This window comes from Epinephelus fuscoguttatus, linkage group LG3 (genome assembly GCF_011397635.1).
Source record: "Epinephelus fuscoguttatus linkage group LG3, E.fuscoguttatus.final_Chr_v1".
Taxonomy (NCBI): Eukaryota; Metazoa; Chordata; class Actinopteri; order Perciformes; family Serranidae; genus Epinephelus; species Epinephelus fuscoguttatus.
In genome coordinates, this window is record NC_064754.1 from 42,693,926 (window position 1) to 42,707,344 (window position 13,419).

Below are 13,419 nucleotides of genomic sequence, written 5' to 3' on the forward strand. Positions count from 1 at the left end.
GAAGGGCGGGTCGTATACTTTCACAAACACTCTTTCTGTTTTTGTCTCGCATCTATTTTAAAGGCTCTTTGTGTATCCATCTGTCTCTTGCTGTAATACATAGTCTTCCAAAGAGATCAATCGGCACCTTCTTTGTAGGTATTGCTACAGCAAATTAAACTATTGTATAAAATGAACTATAGACACAATAAGCAATACAGTGGGTGATATCTCAGTTTGATTATTGTGAGTAAATGCAGCCCCCTTCCATTCAACCCCCTCCTTTTGATGTCTGTCTGATGCCACTCTGCCAATATCACCTCTTTGTACTACTCTCTCACTCACTCTCAAATACACACACACACACACACACACACACACACACATATGCCTTCATCTCCTTGTCCTGGCATTGACTGAATAGGCTGTTACCCCTGGAGACTGATGTAGTTTCTGGTTGGTTGGTTTAGGGACCCTCCTCCCACCCCTCTGTCCCTGTGGGAGACAGAAACATTGTTGTGCTCTCGTTATTTGTTTATGTTTTTAATTATTTATTTCAATTGTGCTCAGATGATTTATCATCACATTTGTTAGTGAACTATTGGACTGAAAGTACATGAGTATATATGTGTATATGAATGTGACATAAAGGGCAAGTGGATGAGGTGCTCTTGAGAAATTTGAACTCACTGCCCTGCAGGGCCCAGAATCACAAGGCTGGCACACCATTTCCGTTGTGAAATTATTTGGGTGGTTATGTTTACCCTTTCATCCAAGTATTTTAATGAAAGTCATGCATCTAGTGAAAAAAGACTACATTATGGCTCTATAATCATTAGTTGTCTAGCGCCTTATTTTAGATCCTTCCCATGTCTCCATTATTCCTGCAGGCGGGCTGTTTATGTAAGGGTAATAGAAACTAGGGCTGTATCTAACCAAAGAAAATCTTGGTCAACTGAAATTGGACCTAATCCTCAACCAGTCAGTTGACTAATTTGCCACAGTGCAGTGAGTGCACTCTATCTAGTGTTGTGTGCCCACTAAAGCATTTTTTTTTCTGTCACTGAGCTTGATGTTAACACGTAAACTCAGTGTTGAGGCAAGTGGAATGCCTCGAGTAAAAAAATAAATGTGATCTCAAATGTAATGTTATCCGAAAGTAAACAGTGCACTGTGAGGCTTCACCACCTGAACTGTGTGTGTGTCTGTATCACCACTTAACACTGAATGGGACTGGTGAGAAAAATCTGGCATACTGGACACTAACTCTGGGGTTGACGATACAACGCAAGGTTACTGACATTAGATATCTCTGTAATACTGCCTGCGAGACAGAGACTAATTATTTCTAGCCCAGAAGCTAACATTAGCCATTGTGCTGCTCCAACAAGGACCCCGAACTGCTGTGTTTCTTATATATAGACACACACACATACACAGGTCATCCAAAACATTAGAACAAGAAAACACCGTTGCTGTTCATGCCACCCCCCCTCATGGCAACAGCACTCTCCAATGGCAGTGCTCCCCCCAGCAGGACAATGTGCCATGCCAGTGCATGCTCACTAATGGCCCGATGAACGTGACGAAGAGCTTAAGGCATCAACCTGACCTCCAAATTCCCCAGTTACCAAACTGATTGAGCATCCAGGGGATGTGACGATACCCCAGTGGTCCTGTGTCCGTGCTTTGACAGGTCAGAGGCCTCACCATTGATTGGACTTGGCCCTGACCTGTTGAGGCATTAATACAGGACCTCAGGGAGGTTTCCTGTGGTGTCCAGGGCATTTGTGGCGGATATTTTGAGCACTGTGGGTTGTGAGGTGGGGTACCAGCATGTCTCTTGGATGCTCCATCAGATTGGAATCTGGGGAATGTAGAGGCCAGGTCGATCCCTTTAAGCTTTTGAGTATTGCATTTTAACATTATGATCAATGGGACGCATAAGATTGTATACATGCTCACAACAATGTAGGCCACTTGGGTAAGCTACGCTGTAGGTACGGCATCAAATCAGCAGTTGCAAAGGGTGTTGGTTAACTATTGAAGAAACTTATTGGAACAAAGAAATTATCTAAAGCACATTTTTTATTTTTCTTCTTTTTGTTTCAGGAACCATCCGTCCGGTGCGGAGGAGTTTTTATGATCCAGCCTCGGCCCCAGGTCAGGGCTGGCAGTGGGAGTGGGAAAATGATGCGGGTACGTGGACGGCCTACGACATGGAGGTGGCCATCGCAATTGAGAGCGCCCACAATCAGCAGCCCTGCCTCGACCTGACACCACTCGGCTTCTGCTACCTCATTGATTTTCAGAACATGACACAGGTGCTTTTAAATTCAATGACAAACTCCACTTGAAACTTCCTCCATACCTTTAATTCTTCAGCTACATGAGTGATATTTAGTTATCACAGCTGCAGCATTCCTCTGCTGTGATGACCCCATATTTAGGATTCATCAGAAATGCCATTAAACTAATGTTTGATTCTGTTCTCCTGCAGGTGAACAGACAGAGCCAGAGGTTTCGGAGGATCCAGAGACGTGCTGACATGGCCTACCCTCTAGTGTCCGGTCCTCTTCCAATACCCAAAGGAGGTGGTGTAGGAGGAAGTGGTGGCCTAACAGGGGCGCTGCTGGGTGTTGGGGTGTCGGGGGCCAGCATGGGGGTTGGAAGCTCTGTCTACCCCAATGGGGGCTTGCCGGCTACTGGACTGGGCCAGCCTTGTTCGTGCCAGCAGTGCATGCTGGTCCTTAGTGTGAAGACCAATACAGGAGGACCAGGGGGAGGAGGTGTAGGGATACAGACTCTAGGTAGACGCTCACTAACCTTGCAGCGGCCCAAGAACTCAGCACCCATTGCCTCTAAACCTCTGAGCCCGTCTAAATCAGCCACTCTGGGACGAGGACAGCAGCAGAATTCCAACTCCAACTCTAACTACTATCAGACCCTGCCACACGGCCTCGCCATCTCCAGAAACATCGCCTCTCCAAGAAGGAACGCCCAGCTCTTTGCTCAGTCGCTGGCTGCTCTCACTGCTGGCACCTCCTCTCTGGGTATCTCCTCGTCTTCCAACAGACCACCTCCACCATCCCTCCCGCCTCCTCAGCCTCCATCATCCAACCCAAATCTGAACCCTCCGTCCATTCCAGCCAAGCACTCCTCATCATCAGCCAACGATTCAGTGCCAACCGCCACATTAGTTACCCCTGCCAACAGCGTGACCACGCCGCCTTCTCCTGTGCCATCTCCATCGCCGGTGGTGATGAAGCCACAGCGCACGCCATCGTCAGCAGCGACAGTGTGCCATGCCCCGTTGCCACAGAGATCAAGCTTAGCCGGGCTGAGCAGACCAGCATTACAGAGGATTGCAATGGCCCAGTCCAGAGCACTCATAGCATCAGGGTGAGTAAATAAAACATACACACAATAAAAGCACTGACACCAATAGCTTTATTAAAGACCTTTTGTAGTTATTTACATGGCGTGAGGAAGATGAAGGTGATGAATGTGATGATGGTGCACTCCAGGGCTTATAAGCTACCATATTTTTATCTTTACTGCAATATGAATTTCAACAATAAACATCTCAAGGAGCAGCAGGCTCAAAATAGCCAAGACTCATAAAGCTCCTGCTCTGCTCTGTTTCTAAATTCAGATATGGAGTCAACAACAGTTGGTCTGAATCTAAATGTAGACCATCATTTTGTGGCACCTTTTTTTGTTTGACAGATCAGAACAAGATGCAAATAATAGCATACTGGAGTGACCGAATGTTGTTCTTATTGTTATTAGCTGTCACAGTTGAAAATAATTGAATGGCATGGTCAGGGCTTATAAAATTTCAGGCACTGAAACAGAGCATTTATTTGCACCCCATATTGTCATTGCAAAATTCAAAGCATGTCTCATACTGGATATTCTCCCATATCATGCAGTCCTGTTTCAGTCACAAACATTTATTAAGCCTGCACAGACATGCAATGAGAAATGCATGTTCAAACACGCAAAAACACTCTTGCACAGCAGGGTATACAGCATCAATGTGTACACACATAAACACACGTGTACATAAAACCTTTGTAACTCCCATCAAAAGGTGTTATGCTTGTTATTTTTGTAATGAGTCACGTATTTGTTCCACTGCATTGACTGTGAAGGGTGTGATTTCAGAGGTGTGACTCTTCAGATTCACATTTTTTCCTGTTCCGTGTTTGTTCCGGTTGTATTTTTGGCGTTTCTGACCTGTTTGTTGTTAAAATACTAATTTCTTTAATTAAATACTTGGTGTGATGAGCAGAGGCACAAAAGAAGAATTTTAAAATGAGATCCAGTAGTACCTACCCTCCATTTATGTGTCTTGTGTCAGCAGCACTAGCAGGGAGTGAATTGTCATGACCTTAAAAATTGAAACCCTTCTTCAAGCGCATGTGAAGTGATAATAAATGACACATTTAGAATTCAAAGAATCTCCAGGACAAAATGGAAACATGGGCAAACTGAAGTTATGAAATGTTTAGCTGACCTTGTAACTGTTTACTTGGAATTGGCATTGATGTCTGAATGTGTGCGTGCGTGCATGCATGTATGTGTGCGTGTGTGCTTGTGAAAAGGCAGCCAAGCCTTCTGCATGTTGTCCATCTGTGAAGGGGCATCTGTGGAGCAGAGGGGGAGGGAGGGAGGGATTGTGTGAGAGGACAGGCAAGTGAGTGTGAAGGCCATGGGTCAGCAGCACCTCCCTCTCTATAAAGCCACTTTATGCATATAAGGGAATGCATGGTGCAAAGGCCTGAGCAGAGAGCAGCTCAGACTTCCACATAACCGTCTCAAATTGGAATCTTGTGAAGAAAAGTACTAAACTGGAAACAAAAATCCATTAACGCATTTAACCAACATACATTGTTGACCAGCTGCAGATGACAGTGAATTGGGGGAGGGTAAATAAACTGTATGAAAATGATCACAAGCTTTACATGTGCAAACACGCCAGATTTGGAGTAAACTGCCAGCCTTACCAGCACTCTTCCCACACTGCTGTCCTCTCAGCCTGAACATGCTCTCTGGCTCTTTCCACCCAACAACTCTTGAACCCTGGCATCCTTCCCAATTATTCTCTAGCCCTTAACCTCCTCCTCTTCTTCCCTGTCATCTCTACTTCATCATAACATTTTTTCTCTGAGCTAAGACTTTCCAAGACATCGCCTAACTCCCACTGTGTTACTGTTGCCTTGCATGTCCAAGCTAAAATACATTTGTAGCCATCTTGCAGTTGTCCTTTTTGCAGTCATTTTAGTTGATCACAATGTTAGTGGCTCTGTTTCAAGAATTTACTCAGCCAGTTAAAATTTGTATCAAGTTGGTTTCTGAAGTGACCAGAGATAATTGCCAAGGTTTATTAAGAAAAAAAAAAAGAATATGTACAGCAAACCATAATCAAACCAGTCATAGCAATGTCTGTCTGTTAGTCCACCACTTTGGTCCAGACTGAACTTTACATTTGTCCAATACTTTCTGACCAAATATCTGCAAAGCTAATGGCATTGCCAAGAGCTAGTGCAAATTAGCCAATGCCAGTATGATAATGCACTAAACTAAAAAGGCAAATGTGGTAAACATATTTTTGTGTTGCCATGCTAGCATCAGGATTTAATGACTGTGTATGATATATTTTCAAGCAAGATTTACATTTAGACAACACCATTTATATCGATATAGGGTCAAGTTGCATGAGTTAAGGCATACCAGTGTGCATCTCTCCTCTCCCACACTCTCTGCACAGCTTCGCCCCACTCTATGCTACGTGACAGTCAGATGCTAGTTTTCTGTTGGGACGTAGTGTTGTTGTGTTGCATGCAGGAGCAGCTACTGAGTAAAGTGGGACACCTGGTAAAAGTTGAAAACTGATGTTTGGCTTAATATCAAACTGATTTGAACATTTTCACATTGGCCGACCAAAGGTGGGGCTAGAAACGCTACTGTCCATTGATTGGTCAAGAGAGAATTGACACTCTGCTATTTTATTTGATATTCCATGGATTGCAACAGACAGTAAACACTGCAGCCTATTCTTTAAGAGTGTCTGTAGTGGAAATGTTGAACAGATCTAGGGTTTATGTACATGTCCGGACAGGTCACGCACCAGTTCTACTATACCAACAGTGTTAAGTGGAAACATGGCTTAAGTCTCATGATACTGCTAGCATCACAGTGGACTCTAAAATACAACCCAGGAAGTGCTGTCCTGGTTGTACTTGCTGTTGTCATACTTCAAAGTCATACAGAGGAGGGGAAAGTGTTGCTCATTCACCCACAGAGGCTGATTTTAATCATCTTCCAGCCACAACTCAGCTTCCTCAAAAAGATTCTTGAGTACTGCAGTTGCACAGTAACACTAGATGTCATAGTCACACTTTCCAACTTTCCATGATGTCATGCATCAGTGATTAAAGCTTTTTCGAGGAAACGTTCCCATCTTCGGTTTAAACAGCAGGTATGAGTTTCCCCTTACCACTGTTCAGGAAGTGATGCATTTTCAGTTTTAGTTTAGCACCAGAGAGCAAAAAATGGGATTCCCACAGATAATCACTTTCCAGCTGAAAGTAAGGTCAGATGGTTTTGAGATGGAGATTTTTTTGGTCGTCCCCCACTCCTCTACCCTGTCCTCTGTTCCCTGCCCCCTCCTCTCCTTCCCGGACTCCTCTCCTCCCTCCTCTCCCGTCGCGTCTCAGCAGTCTGGGCCCCTCAGAGCCTCATTGTTGGTCTCCACAGTAACCTTTGTTGGATTACCCAAGCCTGGGCCGCATTAGCAGCACAATGCTGAGCCTCTGCTAGTTTTCTCTTCTTTCCACTCTTTTCTCCTTCCCCCTCTCTATGCTCAGACCTTTCTATATTCTTTTCCTGCCATTGCTTTAATTTCCTTTACTCCTCTGTTTTTCTTCTTTTAATTATCTTTTTCATGAGTTCACTCCTTTTTATGTGTCTGCCTCCCCTTGACTTTTAGCAGCCTGTAGAGTTTTGGGCTCTTTTAAATATAACTCCCAGTTAGTAAAGATTCTTAGATGCCCATCATAGCATTTATTGAGGAAGGGGAATTTTATTGGTGTGGGTGGATGTGGTGGAATTCCCGTCATATAGATGACAGATGACTGATCTAGTGGCATATTCACTTTGGGAATATTTTTTCAGGTGGGGGAGAGGTAGACAATGGTACAGGTCCAGTCAGCATTGTTTCAACCCCCAGACAATCACAATTCAGACAAGGGGAGGGGTGTGTAGATACATTAATATGTGTGTGTGTGTGGGGGGGGGGGGCCGTCTCAGACTCAGACAGCTCCTAAGACAAGGGCTTATGGGAATGGGCTGGGGGGCTACAAGACAAAGAAACGAGTCAGCAAACTGTCAAAGATTGATCACACAGTGGTGCAAGAAATCAGGCCAACACCAGAGAGAGAGAGAGAGAGAGAGAGAGAGAGAGAGAGCGAGAGAGGTGATACACACACGCACACACACACACACACACACGATACCCGGCTGTGAAGGCATTTAACAAGTGCACACATACACACACACACATTGTCCTTCTCTCTCACACACAGTAAAAGTAAATATTGACAATCCTAACGGGAGATGCAGTGAAGAATGTGTGCTCTCTCTATCTCCAGTGGGGGATTATAGGGACGACACAAAGGGAATGAATGAGTGTGTGTGTTTGTTGGGGGTGTTGAGGAGAGGGGGGCTGCACAGACAGCGTACTGAGGAAAAGCAAATTAAGCAGGAAGAGGAGTGAGAAAGAGAGAAGTCTGACTTTATTTGGAAGAGATAAGAAGAGAGGAGCAGAAATGAGCAGTGAGAATGAGCCAGCACCTGTTGTTTAGATTACCAGTACATTGCAGACTACACCTCTCTGAAGTCTTAATCATGTGTGGCCCATAGAGGGAGCTGTAACCATAGACAGGGGAAAAATCAAATCTATATCAGATATTTGGGGAAATGTGGAGGAAGAAACCTTGGGCAAAAGTGATACCCTTAAGTGATTGAGAAAAATAAAAAAGAAAGATGAGAAAGTTTGACTTTGACAAATAGTTCCAGGCTAACTGTCTCTGCTGTCTGGTGTCTTTGATTTGTGGGGCTGGTGAAAAAATTAAAACTTGGCAGACAGGTTTGTGTGCTCTCTGCAGGCCAGTGTCTGTTTAGTAAATGAGGTACAGAAGAGTCACCCAGTAACACCACTGTACAATCACCAGTGAGTGTTTTTGAAGTCCCAATAAATTTAACACAGTGATGTGTCTTCTCTATAGCCAGTCGGGTCACATCAATTAAATGAGGTGCACTCTACCAGTTAAACTTTCCTTGATATCATATCAATAATTAAAACCCACACTACACACTACGCTAAGCTAGCTCAATGCAGTATGATTACTAACATCATTACCAGACCAGAAATAGAAGATCCTTTAATAACCAACAGTTCTGAGGTTTGGAGCCACTTCGGCTTTGCTGTGAATTATGAGTGCAATGGCGATAGAGTGGTAGATTTAAAAAAAAAGCATGGTGTGTTGCATCTGCTGCCTGACAGCGGGGTTAAGTACATTAGTGAGAATACTTGAGACGTGTCAAGTTAGTTACATTGACATCACCCAGGTATGTTAATAAATGGAACTCAACGAAAACAAGGAGCAACACAAGATACAAGTTAATGTTGTCCCCACAGCATTAGGCAGCCAGTCCCAACTGATTCAGACAGGGCAAAAGAAACTGGTGTGATGATTGGTACAATTATAACCGTGGTTATCGTTAACCTGACTTCGCTAACATGCTGAATGTAATTGAGACCCGTTACAATATTCCTTTATGAACACATTTCAGCCAGACTGTAATTCCTGCTTTGTACAACAAAAAAACAAAACAAAACAACAAAAGCCCAAATTACGATGCTGTGTCATATTGAACAGAACCATGAACTTTGTGACCCTAGTGCAGTTACATCCAAGCCATAAGGAGTAAAAGGATTTTTCCATGAAAAAAATAACTTCTTCTTCTAACCGCTTCATCCTCTTGAGGGTCGCGGGGGGGCTGGAGCCTATCCCAGCTACATCGGGCGAGAGGCACGGTACACCCTGGACAGGTCGCCAGACTATCGCAGGGCTGACACATAGAGACAAACAACCATTCACGCTCACATTCACACCTATGGACAATTTAGAGTTATCAATTAACCTAGTCCCCAATCTGCATGTCTTTGGACTGTGGGAGGAAGCCGGAGTGCCTGGAGAGAACCCACGCTGACACGGGGAGAACATGCAAACTCCACACAGAAGGGCTCCCACGCCCGGGATCGAACCGGCAACCCTCTTGCTGTGAGGCGACAGTGCTAACCACCACACCACCGTGCCGCCCAAAAAATAACTTCTAAATATGTAATTTTGATAAACAGAGATGAGTTGTTAGGGGTTTAATCAAAAACCGTTGTATGCATGCATGTTTTAATATACAAATTTCTAACAGTTGTTAATTATCACAAACTTGATCATTTCCCTTTGAATTAGTTGACTGGGCAGCAAGTTAGATGGTGTTCTTTGTACGCTTTGAAATTCCTTATTTTTATCGAAATAGTAGGAAATAAAAAATGGGAAAACATGCAAGATAACCTCGAGGAGCGATGACCAAGAGTAGACAGACAGCTTGACCTAACAGTCATCTGTGTTGTTTTGTGTCAGTGGCTGACTGTTGGTCTGTCCTGATTCCTCCCAGCCTGCCTGTCTGCATCATGAACTTACACCCAGGATGGTGTTTCTCAGTATGTTTTGAATATGGTAATGTTTGATGAGTTTTACTCAGTCAGGTTAGTTTGAATACTTACAACAGCTTCAAAAGATGCCAGAAACATTTAGATAATTTCATAATGAACATTTCTGAACATCCACAACCACTTCTTAACTGTTGATTGTTTTATTTGTCGAGGTACAATTGCACGTCCCAAGTTTATTGACAGAAGAAACTCCAGCTTGCATTTTAAAGGTAGTATTATTATATGCCACATAGTCATCCCACAACAGCAAACCTGTCCACTTTCTCTCACATCAAATTATTTTTCATTAAAGCAGAGGAAGTTTCCTTGACACACCATTAGCAAGTGTGTGAGTTACAGTGTGTGTCATTAAGAATGTGTATGAAGCTGTGGGTGCAGCTTTGTGTGCGTGTGACAATATGTGTGTGAGAATGTGTGGGAGTGTGTTATTGTCTGGTGTCTAAATCAGTCCAGCTGATGTCCATCTGGGGACGGAGGAGTGTGTGAGACAAAGCTGGGGGAATGTGTGATCTGGTGAGAAGCGGACAGAGGGTAGGAGGGTGGGTCTGAGGTCGCAGGGGTCAAGAGACTGGAGTCCCATTCAGGCCCTCCCCCACCAGACAGAGACGGGATCCTCCTTTTCTTCTTCTTCTCGGGCAGCTCGCTTTTCCTTCTGAATCTAAATCTGGTTTATTGCCAAGTAGGTTTTCATATAAAAGGAATATGCTTTTGCAATTTGGCGATAAAGAAGAAACAAACAGTAAATGTAGACTAAATATACTTTTAAAAATGTCTTACATGTAACTGTTTAGAATAAAGAACTTGACAGTAATGTTAAATGGGTAAAAATATATTCATCATTATTCATCATCCATCACAGCTGCCAGGCTTTTGTCTTCTTCCCAAATACTTCTTTTTCTCTTCTCTTCTTCTTCTTTTTTTTGGATTATGTGCTGCTGGTTCCAGAGGTACTTTCTACCCAATGTAAATTGACATTTCAAGTTTTCTTTTAGTTATAACCACAATGATCCTCAATAGAGAGACAAACTATTTGAGTTTGTTTTAATTCAATTTATTTTTAATTTTTTTCAACTTGATTTCTGAGAAATCATGTTTTGTCTGTCATTTTCTGCTGATGGTGATATCAAATTTAATAATAATTTTAATAATCTTTAGCTTCTGCTCACTAATATTGATGCATGCAACATCATTTTAAAATAGGCAATCACATGCTACTCACCGAAATGCTCCTCAGGACATCTCCCCTTACGTTTCTACTAGGCTTGTACTTTTGACTTTTTGACATTTTGGTACTAGTGCTGATTCAATACATGATTTAGCTGCGTGGTAGATGTGTGCCTACTTAAGTTTCAGTACTATTACCGGAACCAGACTTTTTTTTCAGTGCCTCACTTCAAGAAATTATTATATTACACAGTGTTTTCTACAAAATGACTTTCCCTCAGCAAGTAGGGGCTACATCATGTATACGCTGATACTACTATATACAGTATATACTTAAAGTGTATGCTAACATTGGAAAACAGGTATTTAAGGTAATTATTTATTTCACAAATCAAAAGTCACTGTGATAACTTACACACTTAATGGGACAACTGTGTTAACAAAGGAGCTGTGTGTGTGTGTGTGTGTGTGTGTGTGTGTGTGTGTGTGTGTGTGTGTGTCATCACCACATCAGTGGGGTAGCTGGAAAGTGTGTTAATGAGCTACATGAAGCTAATCCAGGATCAGACTTGACTCAGCACTCCCATCTCTCTTCCTTACCTCATACTGTAAAGCCTTCCCTGCTAACGCAGCAGCCGATTAAATATTAATAGCTCCAGTGTGTGTGTGTGTGTGTGTGTGTGTGTGAGAGAGAGAGAGAGAGAGAGAGTGTGTGAGAGAGAGAGAGTGTGTGTGTGAGAGTGCGTGCATGTGTGATCACTGTGATTGTTACTCATTGACTTGATCCAGCACAGATCTGTTATAGGTGTTTCCCTTCCATCACCAGCAGCTGGCCTCAGTAATAATGATAATAATAGTAATAGTAGTATAATGATATATATATATTCAGATATTCTAAAAATGCCCACCTGCCACCCCCCACACACATACACACAAACACAAAATTTCCACAACAAGCAACCATGCACTGCTGTCCCAAATAATTATTACCAAATGTAATCATAAATAAACTCAAGACTTAACAGAACCATCTGTTCTAGTATTACAGTGCTCTGCAGTTCTGCATGTGGTTTGTTGAAGTGGTGTTGTCCTATTAGTAGTAGAGCATGACTCACATGGGTTTTCAACTAACGTTAATCTCTTTATTGGGTTATATGTGTCAGATAGCTCACGTCAAGTCTAAGTACAGTGTCAGTTATTAATGTTGCTCTGCAAGTGTAATTTATTTAGACAGTAATAGCTTTCATTTGTTGCATATTTTCTGAATAGTGCTGTTTGCATAAGGTAAATATACTATATATATATATAGTAGGAAATTCATATTTGGACATCTTTTCAGGATTTGGGGGGGTGGGGGGGCAGACCCCCTGGCAGATTTGTTACCTCTGTGGCTACAGCCTGTTTGTAACAGAGGATTCTGTATGTGTGTCTTATGTTGTCACATATAAACCTTCATGACAAATATAAGATCTTAAACTACTTTGACTGCATACGACAGCAAAGCGCCGGCATTACAGAGTGGGGCTCAGACTAATCTGACGTATCAAACGTAGATGGAAATTTGATGTGATTAAGATGTGATGGTGGCCACATATGAACACATGGATAGTTGGTTTCTGATACCAGTCCCATCTAGATAGTATTATTTTTACGTTTTGTAAAGTTACGTGTGACGTTTGTACCCATACAACACTGTTATGTGAGAGGCAAGTTTTGCTTTTCTGAACAAATTAATCGTAACTGCTGTCATATGCCTGCTATCAATGGAAGATCACTTTGTTGTGCTGGATTCCTGTGGGATCGTAGGATAGTCACTTTGTCAGGCCATGGAGTGGGAGAGGAAAAATCAAGCTGCGCAAGTGGACAGGGGTCAGGAGAAGATATTTTTTCTTTACAGAATGATATGTAGAGTAGGCCTGTTTAGTATCACATGCACAACATAAATGCAACAGAAACCACAGGAAATCATAGGTGATCAACTCCATTGTAATTATTAGGTGCCATCCTGGGATCCAGCATCTGGATTATTATACATATATGATGGTGATCTACTCTGCTACTACTGTGTGTCATAGCTATAGGCAGGAAAGGAACATCTGTGCAACAGTTTTCTATTAATGACATTACAATGCTGTGATGTGCTGTCACTTGAATTTGAAGTGTGTTTTGGCAGCTCACAGCAGACCGATATCACCTGGTGACATCTGCTTATTTGTATTCATGCAGATTAAATTAGTGATTTCTCTTGTTTACTCCTCACTCTGTATGTCTGCTGTTCATCTACTCACACTTCCTGCTTCACTTTTCCTCTCTGAAGCCTGTGAAATAACACCTCATTTTACACACAAACTCATTCTCTCACACACTCTCCCTCATCCACACTAATGCAGACTTACACACACATCCCAGTCATTCACTTGCGTGTCGTCATTTGTCACTGAGTGGGGTTACGTGAAAGCAGCTTAGCGCAC

At 42.7% G+C, this 13,419-nt stretch overlaps 1 protein-coding gene across 3 annotated transcripts in view; it reads left to right on the forward strand.

Annotated features, from left to right (window-relative positions):
• LOC125885555 (E3 ubiquitin-protein ligase DTX4-like) overlaps positions 1–13,419 on the forward strand; it is a 43,167-nt gene that overhangs the window by 22,067 nt on the left and 7,681 nt on the right. For all 3 annotated transcript variants that reach the window (XM_049571199.1, XM_049571198.1, XM_049571197.1), the window contains 2 exons: positions 2,092–2,303; positions 2,480–3,381. In XM_049571199.1, the coding sequence (XP_049427156.1) occupies positions 2,092–2,303; positions 2,480–3,381 (1,114 nt within the window). The remainder of the gene's footprint in view (positions 1–2,091; positions 2,304–2,479; positions 3,382–13,419) is intronic.